This window comes from Pantherophis guttatus, chromosome 2 (assembly GCF_059756535.1).
Source record: "Pantherophis guttatus breed Tessera chromosome 2, ASM5975653v1, whole genome shotgun sequence".
NCBI lineage: Eukaryota > Metazoa > Chordata > Lepidosauria > Squamata > Colubridae > Pantherophis > Pantherophis guttatus.
In genome coordinates this window covers 106,628,185-106,646,432 of record NC_142064.1, presented here as the reverse complement: position 1 = coordinate 106,646,432, position 18,248 = coordinate 106,628,185, and the positions used below count along the sequence as shown (strand labels likewise).

The 18,248-nt window shown below is 45.6% G+C and overlaps 1 protein-coding gene across 2 annotated transcripts in view; it reads left to right on the top strand.

The window, feature by feature from the left end:
• Nucleotides 1-18,248, top strand: part of CHD1L (chromodomain helicase DNA binding protein 1 like) — a 101,774-nt gene that overhangs the window by 67,175 nt on the left and 16,351 nt on the right. The window contains exons 15-19 of one of the 2 annotated variants that reach the window (XM_034411164.3): nucleotides 852-1,017; nucleotides 6,606-6,751; nucleotides 7,301-7,464; nucleotides 10,161-10,363; nucleotides 17,847-17,945. In XM_034411164.3, coding sequence (XP_034267055.2) covers nucleotides 852-1,017; nucleotides 6,606-6,751; nucleotides 7,301-7,464; nucleotides 10,161-10,363; nucleotides 17,847-17,945 — 778 coding nt within the window. Of the gene's footprint in view, nucleotides 1-851; nucleotides 1,018-6,605; nucleotides 6,752-7,300; nucleotides 7,465-10,160; nucleotides 10,364-16,332; nucleotides 16,530-17,846; nucleotides 17,946-18,248 lie in introns of those variants that run through there. The other variant, XM_087888381.1, reaches the window with a different exon arrangement.

The window sequence follows — 18,248 nt, the reverse complement described above, 5'->3', positions numbered from 1 at the left end:
TCTTTTTTAATTCTATAAAGTATCAAAATTCTGTGCATGAAGTATACAACATTTGGTTATCTTTGGTACGCATCACAAACTCTCTTATTTCTAAATCTAATAGTGATTTAAAGTTGCTTAATTTCCTGTAAAGGTTCTTTTTTCTAATTCCTGTGCAAAATGTGCCTATATAGAATAATTATTCATCACATTCTAAGCTTGATCTTTGATAAGAAATTGTCTCTATAACCTTCCATATCTTAATCTAAAATTGCCATTCTTGATTATCATTTTCTCTGAATCACAAGCAAGTGAATTTTCTATCCTGTTGGCAGAATCCTTATTTAATTTGCTATAGGGACAAATCATCTTCATCCTGACATGTCCTTTCTTCCTAAGTGTTTTTACCAGCATATTTATATTTATATTCCAGTATGTTGTTAAATAAACGTAATGTCCCACAGTATATGACAGTATAGTAATATAATAAGGAATGCTTTGATTTACTCTATAACAGTGTTTCTTAAACTTTTTTTCTCTCAGGACCCCTTTCTACTTTTATGGAATTATAGAGGACTGCAAAATAGATTTTGTATGGGTTGTATTTATTAATATTTACCATATTAAAAATTAAAATTGATGTACTGCTGCCACTACCATTTCTCAAAATTGTTTGAAAGGGTCTTAATGTATTATTTGTCAACATAAACTGGCAAATAATTTCATGAACTACTGAGGGGATCTTAGGAGATCCCTAGGGGTCCTCAGGCCACACTTTAAGAAACACTGGTCTAGATCAACTTTCTAAAAGAAATAGGGAAATAAGAGTAAGATCTTTTAAATGCCACTATATTTTCTTTTTTTTAAAAAAGCTAAATGAAAACCTGAAGTATGGTTTGGACAAATTGTTGTCATCAGAAGGGAGTACTGTCTGTGATATAGACTTGAAAACTATTCTTGGAGAGACAAAGGGAGGAATATGGTCAATGGATCCAGTGCAATCAATCACAGAAATAAATGAAGAAGATACTTTGGAAAGTAAGTTGATGAATCTAACATAAAATACAATAGAAATCAGACTCCTCACTTGACATTCAAATTTATTTTTGAACATTAACATTACTTATGTATAAGCTGTCCATATTTTTGAATTCTCTTTGCCAAAGTTTCTTTTCAACATGCACATTGTGCTAAACCATAGTTGGTATTATGTAATAATAATAATAATAATAATAATAATAATAATAATAATAATAATAATAATAATAATAATAATAATAATAATTTTATTTCTATACCGCCCTTCTCCCGAAGGACTCAGGGTGGTGTACAGCCAATTTAAAAACACAAGACACAACAATGATTAAAAATTAAAATAATTAAATAGATTTGGCCAGTTTAAAACCCCAAAAATTTAAAATACCTCAATTTAAAATTATTATGTTGATAGCCAGGCCTGGCGGAACAACAGGGTCTTCAGTGCGCAGCGAAACACCCGGAGGTCGGAGATCTTACGTATTTCCGGGGGCAGTTCATTCCACAGGGCTGGGGCTCCCACAGAGAAGGCCCTCCCCCTGGGTGTCGCCAGCCGACATAACTTGGCTGATGGTACCCTGAGGAGACCCTCTCTGTGGGAGCGGACTGGTCGGTGGGAGGCTGTTGGTGGCAGAAGACGGTCTCGAAGGTACCTGGGTCCTATGCCATGGAGCGCTTTAAATGTGGTAACCAGCACCTTGAATCGCACCCGGAAGACCACTGGGAGCCAGTGCAGCTCGCGCAGGGGGGTGTCACGCGGGCACAACGAGTTGTGCCCATAACCACCCGCGCGGCTGCATTCTGGACCAGTTGGAGCCTCCGAGTGCTCTTCAAGGGGAGCCCCATGTAGAGAGCATTACAATAGTCCAGCCGGGAGGTGACAAGGGCATGAGTGACCGTGCGCAAGGCGTCCCAATCCAGAAAGGGCTGCAACTGGCGGATCAGGCGAACCTGATAAAAGGCCCCCCTGGCCACGGCCGTCATATGCTCTTCTAAAGACAGCCATTCATCCAGGAGGACACCCAGATTGCGAGCCCTCTCTATGGGGGGTAAAGATTCACCCCCAATAGTCAGCGATGGCACCTGCTGACTATATCGGGACGCCGGCAGCCACAGGCACTCGGTCTTGGACGGGTTGAGTCTGAGCCTGTTCCTCCCCATCCAGACCCGCACGGCCTCCAGGCAGCGAGATATCACATCAAGGGCATCGTTGGGGTGGTCTGGGGTGGAGATGTACAGCTGAGTATCATCAGCATACAGATGACACTTCACCCCAAAACCACAGATGATCTCACCCAGCGGCTTCACATAAATGTTGAACAGAAGAGGCGAGAGGACCGACCCTTGTGGCACTCCCCATGCGAGACGCCTCGAGGTCGACCTCTGCCCCCCTGCCAACATGAACTGTGAGCGGTCGGAGAGGAAGGAGGAGAACCACCGCAGAACGGTGCCCCCTATTCCTAACCCTCTCAACCGCTGCAGCATGATACCATGGTCAATGGTATCAAAAGCCGCTGAGAGATCTAATAGGACTAGGACAGAGGAGCAACCCCTGTCCCGAGCCCTCCAGAGATCATCCACCAACGTGACCAATGCCGTTTCTGTGCTGTGCCCCTGCCTGAAGCCCGACTGGTACGGGTCTAGATAGATAGATAGCTTCATCCAGGTACCTGGGCAGTTGTCGTGCGACCACACTCTCAACAACCTTCGCCACAAAACGAAGGTTGGAGACCGGACGGTAGTTAGCTAATTCAGCCGGGTCCAGGGAAGGCTTCTTGAGGAGGGGCCTCACCACCGCCTCTTTCAAGGTGGCGGGAAAGGCACCCTCACTCAGAGAAGCAGTTACAATCCCCTGGAGCCAGCCTCGTGTAACCTCCCGGGAGGCCAGTACCAACCAGGAGGGACACGGGTCCAATAAACATGTGGCGGCACTAATCCTACCCAGAACCCTTTCCATATCCTCGGGAGCCACAGGATCAAACTCCTCCCAGGTAATATTCTCAAGACCTACCCTCGTCTCCTCCCCCGGACTCACCCAGTCGGAGTCCAAGCCTTCCCGAATCCAAGCAACTTTATCGTGCAGGAATTGCACAAAATCCTCAGCACAACCCTGCAAGGGATCTTCCTGCACTCCCCCCCGAAGAAGGGAGTGGGTCACCCTAAACAGGGCGGCTGGGCGGTTCTCTGCAGATGTGATAAGAGCGGAAAAATGGTTAGATTTCGCCGCTTTTATCGCCACTAGGTAGGTCTTGATATAAGACCTCACCTGTGTCCGGTCGGAATCAGAATGACTAGTCCTCCAAATGCTCTCTAGGCGTCTTTTCCGACGCTTCATCTCTCTCAGCTCCTCAGAGAACCAAGGAGCCAATTGAGATCGGCATCGGGTCAGAGGCCGCAAAGGCACGATACGATCCAAAGCTCCAGCGGCCGCACTCTCCCAGGCGGCCACCAGCTCTTCAATCAAGTCGTGTGTCAGAGTCTCAGGAAACGGCCCAAGCTCCGTCAGGAACCTTTCGGGATCCATCAGGCGCCTGGGACGGAACCATTTGGTCGGTTCCGTCTCCCTGCGGCAGGGGGAAGTGATAGGAAAGTCCAAGTGAAGGAGCGAATGATCTGTCCATGACAAGGGTTTAATATCTAAGTCCCCTCTACCAAGATCATTCAACCACTGACCAGAGATGAAAATCAAGTCCAGAGCGTGTCCCCCTATGTGAGTGGGGCCTTGAACTAACTGGGTCAGGTCCATGGCCGTCATGGAACCCATGAACTCGCGAACCACCTCTGACGCCTCACTCGCGGATGGAAGGTTGAAATCCCCCATGACAATAAGTCTGGGGGTATCCACCGCCACCCCGGTGATGACGTCGAGTAGCTCGGGTAGGGTCGCTGCCACGTGGCAGGGAGCCAGGTACGCAGTCAGCAAACCCATCTGCACCCCACGGCCCCACTTCACAAAGAGGGACTCATATCCGGCTATCTGAGGAACAGTGGTCTCCCTCGGACAAAGACTCTCCCTAATAATCACCGCCACTCCCCCACCCCTCCCCTGGGCCCTTGGCTGATGAAATGTACGGAAACCTGGTGGGCACATTTCAACAAGGGGGACCCCCCCTCTCTTGGCCCAACCAGGTCTCCGTAATACCTGCCAGGTCCACACCCCCCTCCAATATAAGATCACAGATGAGGGGGGCTTTATTAACAACCGACCTGGCATTACACAACATCAGCCGTGGACCCTGGGCCTGAGACTCTGCACAACCCAGGCCACAAGTCGCGCATTGGGGGCCGGAGTGCGCAATTGCTCGTAAACAGCGTATGCACACCCCCGACACATGATATGGTCCCCTGCACCCATCATACCTGCCCTTCCACTCATTATTACAATTGCATTGCCCTTCTTGTTATCCCCCTGCTCCCCGGATAAATTTTCTTTCCTGACCCCTCTGCTGCAGCCAATCAACCTATCACCCCGCTCAGTAACTATCTGGACCCCCCCAGGTCCACTTTTACAACCCCCTCCCTTCCTCCCGGGTCCCCTTAAAATTTTCTTTAAAAATTTAAATAAAAAACCCCTCAACCCCCTCTTCGCTGCATGCCATCTCTCTCATTTTGCTGAATAAACGTGATGGTCTGCTTTACTCATTATTTATTTGTTTGTTTCTCGCTTTTATTATTTTACCAATAACTCAAGGTGGTGAACATATCCAACACACCTTCCTCCTCCTATTTTCTCTCTAATGACAATCCTGTGAGGTGGGCTGAGTTGAGAGAGAATGATTTGGCCCAAAGTCACCCAATTGGCTTTCATGGTGAAGGTGGGACACAGTCCCGGTCTCCTTTCTAGCCTGATGCCTTAACTACTAGACCAAGCTAGCTACATGGAGCCTGAGACCTCTGAATTATACACAGCCTCTGAATGCCTTGGGTGAGGCTATCAAAGCTGCTGCTGACATTGATGCTAAGTATTTTTTTATGAAATAGAAGGAGGCTATCATTAAGTACATGGAGAGGAAACTTATTTGTTTAAATCTATCTTAGTAAATACCTTTACAAGATCTAGTTTTCATAGTATGGCACTTCTCATGCCAGTTTAAGACTAAATGCTACTCCTGACTTTAAAACTGTTTATAAGAAATTCTGCTTTTTATAAATAATACTAGTGGGGTTTGCACATCGCATTAAATATAGCAAGCAATATTATAGCTTAGCATAGTGGATTAAATCCATGGAGTTTCTAACATTTGATGTACAGTATATAGAAGAAGTGTAGTATAGTGGTTAAAGTGTTGATCTGGGAGCAAGGAGACCTGATCTGACCCTTAGCCATGGCTGGTTGATGGATTTGTGGCCAGCCCATCATACTACATGTGATTATACTGAAGAAAATTGGAAGTGGAAATACTGTGTACACTGCCATTAACTCATAGAAAGAGGGGATGCTAAAAGAAATAATACTTGGAATTGAGCCCTTCAGGAGCCCTAATTAAATGTTTTTTGCAACTTAATTTTTTGCTTGTATTTGAAGTGAACTGGCGGTTCCAATGTAGTCTTATCTTTAAAAAAATACCCTATAATACAACAGCTTCTTTCTCCCCTTCCACCCTACAAAAAGAGCAGATACAGAAACAAAAAAAATATGTAAGTTGCCCCATCACACCTACTGTACAACTAGAAGATAACTGGATGCACTGAGTATAGAAATAAAATTGGAAAGAATTTTTATTGAATTTTTACCATTTATGTATCTAAATTAATGAGCCGAGGTGACGCAGTGGTTAGAGTGTAGTACTGCAGCTACTTCAGCTGACTTCAGCAGATCAGTGGATCAAATCTCACCGGCTCAAGGTTGACTCAGCCTTCCATCCTTCCGAGGTGGGTAAAATGAGGACCCAGATTGTTGGGGGCAATATGCTATTTAGTATACTGTCTTTGGTGTAAGCCGCCCAGAGTCCTCGGAGAGTGGGCGGCATAGAAATATGACTAATAAAATAAAATAAATAAATAAATTTTCTTCTGATTTATGGATTTATTCAAGTAAAGTATATCAAAATTTGATTGGATAGATAAGGACATTTATCAATAACTGGGGAATTCTTAAATGGCAAAACATTTTAAAATAACTTGGCTTGAGCATGAAACAGCAAAATAATATTGTAGAAAATAGATCCTCCGATCTAATACCATTGAATACCATAGAATTAGATCACTCATAGAATTAGAATCACTCATGAATTTCTTACAGTACATTTCTTTGTCTTAAAAATAAAAAAGCTGATTAGAAAAGAGTTAATATTATTATTTATTTATTTATTAAATTTAAATATAGGACATTGAAGAATAAATTTCTTTTTTACATATGTCTCTCATTAAATTTTTATTATTATTATTATTTTCAGGTTGGTGATGGTACAGATTTCCTGTTTAATATAGATGGTGAATTAAAGTCCAGCAGTATTTTTTTTCTCCATAGGATGCTAAGATATGAAGGGATAGTTTCTCAGAAGAGGGTCACTGTAAGAAGTATTAGAATGCTGGAGCTAATCTTAAAGTTAAAATGTATGTCACATGTGATGGTTCATTTTGTTTTTAAGGCCATATGTACATATTTGAGGGCAAAGACTATTCCAAGGAAACTAGCCAAGGGGACAAGAAGGCATATGATCATTTGCTAGAACATCAGAAAGCTCTCCTTAAAGACCTCAGTCAAGGAGGAAGAATTCTCCGAAATAAAGAAAACGTAAGAATAATGTGACATTTTGATACTTTAATTAGTGTACCAGAAAAAGCTTATTTGAAGTTTATATACAAACATAACAGGAAGTAGGAAGGAAATATAATTTTTACTGTCAACTTCCATAGTATGCCCTTTAGATTACCGTATATAACCAAGCAGACAACTGAAAAAAGAGTCATGCTGGGGAAAAAATCTAGCTATGGATCAATCTGTATATTTTAAATTACAGCAAAGATCAAGCCAAATTTTATCCTGTTTGACTGGATTTATTCTCCAGTTTCTATGGATACTCTATCCATCAATTTCTAGTCAACCAGAATTTTAAAATCTCAACAAATATAGATACTGGGTAGCAATTTATAAATATTCAGATGAATTTTCAGGCCAAATAATCTGGAAAGTCTTATATTGGTCAATGCAGTGGCATGTTCTTGTTGTTTTGAAAAAGTATCTGGGAAGTTGATCAGAAGAACCTCTGATGGTATTGGATGAAGAGGAATATAAAAGCAATTTGAGATAAAAAAGATTATATCCCATAGATTATTTTTCTAGGTTCTTCTTTTGACCGCTGATATGGGACCTAGTAAAAAAAGGCATAAACTGAGCCCAGAAGAGCTGGGAGTTCAGCAGAAAAAATTGCAGGAAGCAGCAGCAAAGAGGGTAAGGCTCAGAGAAGAAAAGAGGCAGAGGGCAGCAGAGACTGAACAGCAGAAAAAGTAAGTTTTTTGCATGCTTTGTTCCCTCAGCTGTTGACCCTGTTCTGGGCTTCAATGAAAGAGCATTTTAAAATTAGCATACCGTTACTAGAAGCCATTCATTTCTCTATACTCTGTTGGTCTAGAACAGGGATCGGCAACCTTAAACACTCAAAGAGCCACTTGGACCCGTTTTCTACAGAAAAAAAACACACCGGGAGCCACAAAACCTGGGTGGGCATAGCCAACTTGATGTCGCTCACTCCCACCCAGCCACCCAGTCCCACTCAGCCACCCAGTCCCACTCAGCCATACGTACCCAGCCACAAAACCATTCTCTATGTCTCTCCCCTCTCTCCCCCCATTTCTGTATCTCTGTGTCTGTCCCTCACCCTATCTTTCCCTCTGTCTCCCCGTGTCTCTCTCCTTCTGTATCTCTCTCTCTCCCTCTCTTCCCCTCTCTCACCTGCTCTCTATGTATCACTCTGTATGTGTCTCTCTGTGTATCACTCTGTGTGTGTCTCTATGTCTCTTGCTCTCTCTGTATATGTGTGTGTCTTTCTCCCTCCCCTCCCTTCAGGCGACCATCCTCCTTCCCCCCTCCTCTCGTAACACCCTGGCCGGGAGCAAAGCACAGCAAAAGCGCACACAGGGTGGGCGGCTGCTAGCTTAAGGAGGGTCTTAACAGGATGCTGCTTCTCTCCTGCACTAATGCTCCGGTCATCGCCTTGCCATGTCATTGTCCACCCCCAGCAGCTCTTCAGACGAGCGCGGAGGGAGAGAGAGAGAACATGCATGTGTCTTTCCTGAGGGAGTAACTAACTGTGTTGAGGCAATTGAAAAGTTCATGTGGATCAGTGGTGAAATGTAAAATTTGTTACTACCGGTTCTGTGGGCGTGGCTTGGTGGTGGGGGTGTAATGTGACTGGGTGGGCGTGGCCAATTTTCTTTTTTTTTTACTTTTTTAAAGCATTTTATTACAACCTATTAACCTACTGAATCGCCTGATCCGGTCCGAACCGGGAGCATTTCATCCCTGATGTGGATATGTAATAGTGGCATATTAGGAAGTCATGTGAATTGGCAAAGCAATATTTTACTTTCTCTCTCTTATATAACATAAGGAGTAATTACCTTGGGGATTTGTATTGCCATTTCAAAGTGAGTTTCCATTCCTGTCCCATCACTGGTTGGCCCCGCCCCTCTTATTTCTTTTTTGGACTCCAGCCTGAAGCAGCAGGAAGCAAAGGCTTCCTGACATGAAGGCAGCTACAGGGCCGCTTCGCTCCTGCACTCTCCGGTGACCCTCCTCCTCCTCTCATAACCCCTAGCCAGCTGTGGCTGAGCTGGGAGCATGCGCACGCATGGGGAGACCCTCCTTAAGCGAGCCGCTGCCCGCCCCACACATGCCTTTCCTGAGCTTTGGCGCTCACTTGAGGAGGGTCTCTGTTATGTCCTTATAAGGACATCCGCCCTGATTGGCTGCCAGCCATCGGGCGGGAAATTTGAATCCCTGTCAAGGGGCGGTGCGTCTGCCGGGAGCGAATATAAGGAGAGCTCCGGCAGCGCGCCAGCAGTCTTGACTCGTTACTTTGTACTAATAAAAGTTGCTAAATGTATCGAGCTGGTCCAGTCTTCCTTTCCTGCGCCTGATCCAACACTGGCGACGAAGGACTAGAGGAGAGAACCTGAACAAGACTCGTGGCACGATCGCCCACCGGAGGAGCAAGAAATGGACTTACCAAGACTCAGACGCTCTTCCCGGGTCGGAACCGAGCAACCGAGACGAGGCGAGAGATCCACAGGCCAGGAGGGAGACCACCAGGACCAGCCATCCAAGGTCTGCGGTCCGGCCGGAGGCGCTGGGGGTGGCCCCGCTCACTCGACAGCCGAACCGAGCCCGGTTCCGGAGAGGGAACCAGGAGACGAAAGAGCCCCGTCCTTCCAGGTCGGAGACGGAGGAGAAGTGAGACTGCGCAGGTCAGCTAGGGTGCCGAGGCGTCCGGCGTACCTGCGCGATTACGTGACTTTCGTGAACGAGATTGACAGTTCGGACTAAGGGGGGAGGAGTGTTATGTCCTTATAAGGACATCCGCCCTGATTGGCTGCCAGCCATCGGGCGGGAAATTTGAATCCCTGTCAAGGGGCGGTGCGTCTGCCGGGAGCGAATATAAGGAGAGCTCCGGCAGCGCGCCAGCAGTCTTGACTCGTTACTTTGTACTAATAAAAGTTGCTAAATGTATCGAGCTGGTCCAGTCTTCCTTTCCTGCGCCTGATCCAACAGTCTCCCCGCGTGTGCGCACGCTCCCAGCTCAGCCATAGCCGGCCAGGAGTTCACAAGAAGAGAAGGAGAGTGCAGGAGCGAAGCTGCCCTGTACCTGCCTTCATGCCACATTTGTGCGTAAGGCAGCCTTTGCTTCCTGCCGCTTCGGGCTGAAGTCCCAAAAAAAAATAAGGGGCGGGGCCAACCAGTGATGAGACAGGGAGCCGTGGCAGAGGGCCCAAAGAGCCACAGCAGAGGGCCCAAACAGCCGCTTGTGGCTCTGGAGCCGTGGGTTGCCAACCCCTGATCTAGAATCTCTGTAGAATATGGGCTGCTTTCATACTACTGTTTCAATGGTGCTGAAGCAGGATTGAAACTCAGCTGATGTTTAAGTTTAAAATAAATACTGCATTATTTATACAAAATAAAGGGATTTTTTTTTCATTTAATTCAGGATAGCCTTGTGGGAAGCCAATCACTATCAGTCTTGCTGCCTTGAGTCAGAAGAAAGCAGTGAAGAAGAAGACAAAGAAGAGGAAAAAAGTCTATTGGATTTAGAATATACAGACCCTGAGCAGACTTCTATAAAGTATATTATGGGTGATGTTACCCATCCCATAGTAGGAGATGAGGATGCCATAATTGTTCACTGTGTAGGTAAGTTAAGTAAACTTTAGGTTAAAAGCCTATATTTTGTGCATTGTGTTAATTAATTCAGTGGATTAATTGAATGTTTTTGCAAGTATAGATCCAAAAACATATTTTTATTTATTATTTGCTTTATTGAGAGAGAAATTTGCATGTGGAATCTATCATAATTTTCCTCTATAACTACCTGAAAGGAAAAAAGGTCTAAATATTTGGAAATTTCTTTAATAGTATTTTAGCTTGAAGTAAAAGGTGAAATTTATACAGTAGCCATTTCTCTGCAGCAGTTTTCTCTATTCTACTCTTCTTCAGAAGTCGTGTTACATTAGTTCCTAGATTCATATTATTGTGGCATTTGGCTAGCTGGAGATTCTGAGAGTTGTAACATTGCATACATCTAGAGCGGAATGGGACATTTTGCCTCCTACCTTTGGCCACGCCTGCTTCTCCGCCAGGTTTCCGCCTTGGAGATTCTCCTTTAGCTTTTCTCCTCGGCTGACACGCCCCCGCCCATTCGCCACGGCCCCTCAGTCCCACATGCTTCGGCACAGCCCATTCGACGCCACACTGTTAGTCCCAGACCTTTCGCCTCCTGGGACAGTTAGCCTCCAGCCAATTGGCTAGTTGCCAATGCTGGCAGCCAGAAGCCGGTTTCATCCAAAGGAGTTTTTATTTTGGGTGGGTATCCTAGCCTTAGAAAGAGAGAGGGAAGGAGGAAGGGAGAGAGAGAAGGGAGACAAGAAAGAAAAGAAAGAGAAAGGAAGGAGGGAGGGAGGGGAAAAGGAGAGGAAGGAAGGACCATAAACCCTAGCACTAGACACAGCTTCAGTGGATGCTTTGAAATAGCACAGCAATCCAGGGTTGGAAGGGACCTCCGAGGTCATCCAGTCCAACACCCTGCTCCAGCAGGAGAACCTTATATCATCTTAATATAATTAGATGTACCTCTAACATAGAGAAATTCCCAGAAAAGGGAAGGCGTTTACAAGGCAAGGCTGCCATGCAGAGGAAGGCAAAAATAGTCCTTGACTTATGACAACAATTGAGGCCAAAATTTTGGTTGCTAAGCAAAGTGAGTTTTGACACATCTTACTCAGTCCATCCTCCAACAGTGGAGGTCAATCACTGTGGGCCAGATTTAGAATTTTAAAGCAAAGGCCTGCCGGATTACTGGTAAGAGAAGGGTAAAGGTACCCCTCGACTTACTGTGTGTCCACCATTGAGCCTCGAATCTCCATTGGTAAGGGAGATAGCTGTTCAGTGAGCTTTCTCCCACTTTACGGCCAGTCTTGCCACTGTTGGTAAGCGAGTAGTTGCAGCTCGTGAGTCACACAATCGCTAAGTGAATCCGGCTTCCCTGTGGACTTAGTTGGTCAGGTCACAAAAGGGGATCGGGTGACTCTGGGACACTGAAACCGTCATAAGTAAGAGTCAGTTGCCAAGCATCTGAATTTGGATCACCTGGCCACGGGGATGCTGCAACAGTCATTAAGTGTGAAAAACAGTCATAAGTCCCTTTTTCTAGTGCCCAACTTTTTTTTTTTTACAGCAGCCCATCTGCAGGATCAGGTTTGGGGTGGGGAAAGAGCAGAATCTTAGGTATGGACATACAACATCGGTGACGGCTGGCCATGACGGTCATAAGTCAAGGATGGATTAAGTAAGATGCGTCGAAACTCACTTTAATAATGCTCTTGCTTAGCAACCACAATTTTGGGTTCAATTGTTGTCATAAATCGAGGACTATGTCGATTATCAAGGCTGCCTTCCTCTGCATGGCAGCCTTGCCTAGTAAACTCCTTCCCTTTTCTGGGAATTTCTCCTCTGTGTTAGAGGCACATCTAATTATATTAAGATGATATAAGGTCTCCTGCTGGAGCAGGGGGTTGGACTGGATGACCTCAGGTCCCTTCCAACCCTGGATTGCCAAATGGGCAGGGGTGTGTCAGCCAAGGAGAAAAGCTAGAGGAGAATCCCCTGGGGTGGAAGCCTGGCAGAGAAGCAGGCACGGCCAAGGATAGGAGGTGAAAAGTCCTAAACCCCATTTTGGGCACCAGGGACCAGTTCTGTTGGGAACAGTTTTTCCGCAGACCGGGGGCAGTGGTGGGATTAAAAATTTTTTACTACCGGTTCTGTGGACGTGGCTTGGTGGACGTGGCTTGGTGGTCATGTGGCTGGAGTGGGTGTGGCTGGGTGGTCATGTGATTAGGTGGGCATGGCCAACTTGACGTCACTCACGTCAACGGGTGCCTTGCCTGGCCTCTCCTCGCCTCAAAGGCCTCAACGAGATACAATTTCCCTGTCTATTTATTTACTACTACTGAACATCCAAAATACATTTAATCCTATGTATATATGCCATATGTGTACATATATATTACATAGTATAGAGTGTGTATAGGCACACAAAAAGATACATTATCTACTATATATATTCTATGTGTATGTACACACAAACACACACACACAGCTCTTCTAAAACTATACACATTCAACCTCAGTTACTACATTTGGAAAAACACACCCAGAGTCTACTTTCTGCCACACATTTAACTATAACTTCTGTACATTAAAACATTACACACACCTTCAGATGTTCTTCCCTAGCCTGCACATGACTGTTAGAGCCAGGAGATGTCATGGATTGAGTAAAATGTGGTGAAACTCACTTAACTACGCTCTTGCTTAGCAACTAAAATTTTGGGCTCAATTGTGGTTATAAGTCAAGGACTATCTCTGCCTTCCTCTGCCTTATCCTAGTAAACTCCTTCTCCTTTCTGGCAATTTTCCTCTCTGTTAGAGACACCAAAATAATCCAGACATATAAGGTTTCCTGCTGGATCAGGGGGTTGGCTTAGATGCCTCCAAGGTCCCTTCTAACCCTGCTATTCTATTATTCTGTAAGGATCTCCTGCTGGAGCAGGGGGTTGGACTAGATGACCTCTAAGATCCCTTCCAGCCCTAGATTGCTGTGCTGTTTCAAAGTGTCTTCTGAAGCATCTTCTAGTGCCAGGATTTGTGGTCTCCTTTTTTTCTCTCTCTCTCCCTCCCTCCTTCCCTCTCTCCCTCTTTCTTTCTCTCTCTCTCTCTCTTTCTCTCTCTCTTTTTGTTTCTTTCTTTCTCTTTGTCTCTTTCTTTCTCTTTCTTTCTTTTCTCTCCTCTCTCTCTCTTTCTTTTTTCTTTCTTTTTTTTCTCTCTCTCTCTTACTTTCCCTTCTTTTCCTCCTTCCCTCTCTCCTTCAAAGGCTAGGAGAGTGAGATCCACCTGAAAAAAAAACTCCTTTGGATGAAACCAGTCATTGCATCCGGCTTATTCAACCCAAGACACACACATACACACACTCAATTTAAGCAAATTCCCTTGTTTTGGTCACACAGCCCTCCACGACGGAGGCCTTCCCGGGGAACAAAGCAAGAACTTACTGATCCATCCCCAAGGCGAGCTCCAAAGTGATATGGCAGCGGTGATGGAAGGAGAACTCCAGAGCGATGCCAGCAGCGCTCCAAGAGAGCGGCCCTTTCCCTTGCTGGGAAAGCGTCTCCTCCTCACCGAAGCTCCGCTCCAACCCCGCAGGAATCCCGGACAAACCCAAACTGCGGCATTTGCCTGGCTGCTCAGCAGAAACTTTCCGAATTTCCCCCTCACACAATCAGGAACGACACGAGGCACTAGTGAGGACAAGGTCAAATCTGAGGAAAGGAAGGCGCTCTGTACATGGTCAGAGGCACTTTTGCTACCCAGCGAGTGCACCTTCTGTTGGGAAAGCAGATAACAGGGCTAGACCGCAAGAGCTCCCTCTTTTCCCGCCTCACCATCTCCCCCTTCCTCAACAACCATCGAGCATGCACATCCCTCGCTCGCGCTTCTCCGTCGCATACACTCTCCCACTGCCCCACGCTACCGGCTCCCAGACAAGCTCCGGCTAACTTCTCAGCGCGCAGGCGCAACTCAACTGATGTGGCAACTCTGGGAGTGGTGAAAGCAACCACTCGGAAACCTCCATCGTTGCATGCACCGCCTCACTTCGTACCCTCGCGAGGTGGGAAAATGGTATATGTCCATCCACCCCGGGGCGCGCATGCGCAGGATTGTTTTGGTTTTTTTTTTTTTTTTAATGCTTGGCATGTTGCTTCCCCATTGGTTTGTTTTTTCCCATTTATGAAGATGAGTTTTCTAAATTTTTCCCCAGCCCGTGCCGCAAACTTTACTTTAGCAACCAGGAGTTGCTGCTTTGGGTCTTCCTCTAAGTCCCACTCCAGAAAATGCGGGCAGCAGAGAGAAATGGGTACTGACAGCAAGAGCAGTGGCTGAGAGAAGCAGCCGCTGACCTGGAGAGTACATGGAGCCGCTCCACGTGTTTTCCAACGACCTGTTTTCTCTCCCCTGATGCTTTTGCTGAGAAAGCATCTTGTGAAGCACAGCAAAATTTAGCTTTGGGTCCAACTTCACTCCCATCGGGAAAGTGCTGCGGGCGGCAGAAAGAAGCACCCAGCACCTGTTTCTCTCTTCCCCCTGCAGCATTTTCCAGATATGAGTGGGACTTACAGGAGGATCCAAAGTGGCAACTACCGGTTGCTAAAGTTAATTTCACTGTGCAGCGCTTTACAAATGGTTTGGTAAGGTAGGTTCCAGACTGCTTCAGCCCATCTGAGACCATGCCGCCGCTGCCGCCCCCCCGCAGCCCTTCGGCCAAGCGTGACAGGCCACAGGCCGAGTAAATTGCTTCAACCCGGGGGAGGGAGGAACACTGAGGCCAGGGCACTGGCCAGGGTTCTCTTAAGTATGTGGGCAGTGGGCCTGGCCATGGGGAGTTGGTGACCACCGGGAAGGCCACGGGGAAGGCAGGGAAGCATGGCGGGGCTGCGGGCCGGGTGGAACGGAGTAGGGGAAGGCAGGCAGGGACAGTGGGGGGCAGGGCAGCTAGCTAGGCAGCAGCCAGTGCTACCACCTGGGATGGAGCCATGCCGGCAGTGAAGCCAGCAAGACAAGCTCCGGGGACAGTGGGGGGGCCTGCAAACTCCGGGGACGTTGAGGCGGGGGCTACCGCAACTCGCAGGCTTACCTGTAGGCAGGAGGAGGCAGATCAGCGCCGCTCAGTTGGGGCGCAGCAGGCACGCACCGCGTGGGAAGGCAACTTAGGCAGACAACTTAGAGCAGAGGCTGTATGCATGCGCAAGCGATGACCCATAAACAGTGAAGGGTGACTGGGTGGGGCAGGCAGGTGGGAGTGGAGCCAACTAGAGGTGGTATTTGCCAGTTCAGCGAACCAGTCCAAATTTCCGCTACCAGTTCACCTGAACTGGTCCAAACCAGCTAAATACCACCTCTAACCTCTAACCGGGGGGGGGGCACTGGTTGGATCCCACACATGCTCAGGTGGGGCTTCGCTCACTTGTGAGTCTCGGTTCCTGGTGCTGATCCGTAACGTGGGAGTTGGGCACTTCTAATATAGAGGACACCAGCAAAAATATAGCAGTTGTATAACATTGTCATGCTTTATCACATTCAGTTGGATTATTAATTACAATAAAGTATATCTGTCCTAAACAGCTAGGTAGCATGATCTGGCTAGACATCATTGGTTACTGTAGAATATTGAATTTGGTGGACATCTTCCATTTAAATACTGCACGGAATTCCAGAACATGAAAATACAAATACTTTATAGAAATACTACCTAATTTATATTTTAAGCTAACAGATTTCCCCCTCTTAATTAAAGATTGATATAGATTACGTTTGCAGAATTGGGAGAGGAGAGGGAGGTGAAATTGTCCCCTTGACACAGAGTGGGAGATGGCCACAATTATTTTTATTTTTTTATTACTATGCTTTGAATGCCAATACACAGTTTGAGCTTAGCTTAAGTTATAGTATAGCCCTATAATTATTGGTAAACTGCATAGGTATTTTGAGTTTTAAAATCAAATGAAATACTTACTGTATTTTTTGCTCCATAACACACACCTAACCATAAGACACACCTAGGTTTAGAAGAGGAAAACAAGAAAAAAAATCAGGCGGAGCCTGAGAGGACCACAGATAGGTGTCATCTCATGTGCCAGCTCTGCCTATTGACTCCTGCACTACGGAAAAGAGACAGAAGAGACGGTAGTGACAAAGACAGAAGAGGCAAGGTTCAACACTGTAAAAGGACCCCGCCACCACAGCCTGGTTGTTATTCACCAAAGGACGGGCACCAGGTACATTTGCGAGGGAGGGGAGTGTGTTTTATGGAGCAAAAAATATGGTATATTTAATTGTTTTAATTCATTAGGACAACCTATGATCCATTGAGTCATGCTTTGAGAGAAAGGCAGTGCAGATATTTCCTCCCCACCACCACCTTAACACATAGCATAATTAGGGTGATGTTATTTTTTCACCCTGAGTCATCACGTCAGAAGATTATCTATATCATATGAGTGCAGAGGTGTTGCAATGGCTAGAACTTTACTGGTCTGAATATTGTGGAAATTTCAACTCCACAGGAGTGATGATTAGTGGATGATTAAGTGGATTTGAGGTGGCTTGATTGAAAAATTATTGCAATATAATGCAGCAGGAGCAACTTCTGACTTCCTACCAGCTTCCCCATAGACTTTACTTGTGGAAAGCTAGCAGGGAGCATTGGAAATCATAATCTCATGATTGCAGGAATATTGCAACAGTCTGAATTTTGGGAATAAAAGTGTAGTCTGACCACTGTGGAAATTTCCATTCCAGAGGAGTAATGGGTCCCAGATTTTTTATGCATTCTTAAAGTTCAAAAATTGTTGTTGCATAATACATTATTTTCAGTGGTGAAATCCGGCCGGCTCTATCCGGCTCATGCAAACCAGTAGCACCGGCAGCGGGAGGCTCCGCCCACCCGCCGGGACATCATTACGTCCCGTTTTCTGCGCATGCGCAGAAGAGGCACATGCACGCTCACACTCCCGAACCGGTAACTAAGGTAAGTGCATTTCACCACTGATTATTTGGATTAATTGGAGGGCACAAATAGACAGAGTTTTAGTAGTATATATCATCCATTTTCAGACCAAACTAGAATAATTTATATAAAAAAGATAATCACTATTCTCAAAGTCTAGAAAAAAATATACAGAAGGAAAAAAATGGGAGAGAAAATGCAAACAAATAGTCAGAAATTATATCTTAATATTGAGCACAAATTCAATCAGCTATAACATTTAGTGCAGGCAAACTACTGTGCTATAAGGAGCCAGAATTGGGGATTTACTTATCAAAGCTAATTTAAATGAAGGGAACTCAAAAATATAAATTACTGTGCCGTCAGTTTATCAGTATAATGGTTCTGTTTCCTTTTGAATTCCGAATGGAATTGTTAAATTGTCTGCATTTGTTGTTGCAATTTCCTTGAAGAATAAAAAGAAACCATTCTGAAAATACTACTCTATTTCAAATAAGTAATGAATAGTTTTCCTGAACTTTTAAGTGAAACATCTTAACATAACAATTCTTTTTTCAGATGATTCTGGCCACTGGGGAAAAGGAGGTTTATTCACAGCTCTCGGGAATCGTTCTGACCAACCAAAGAAAATATATGAACTAGCAGGAAAGATGAAAGGTAAGTCACTTTTTCATTATTTTAGTAGATGACACCCAGCTTTGCAAATCCAAAGGCTGAGTTGCCACCACTTATTCAAATATTAATTCCAGCCAGTCTTTTACACAGGAATGAGTTTAAAAGAAGCACATAATCCCTGCCCATATATAATATTGCAGGAAGCTATTTTTCTTTGCCTGCTACTTCCTTATCTAAGGAAAGTCATAATTTTTGTGCGTTGTTTACGGCTGCTGACCTGCTTGCGCTGCGAGACTCCCCCCTCTCGCAGGTTTGGCCCTCCTCACTATCGAGGGCCTACCTTGA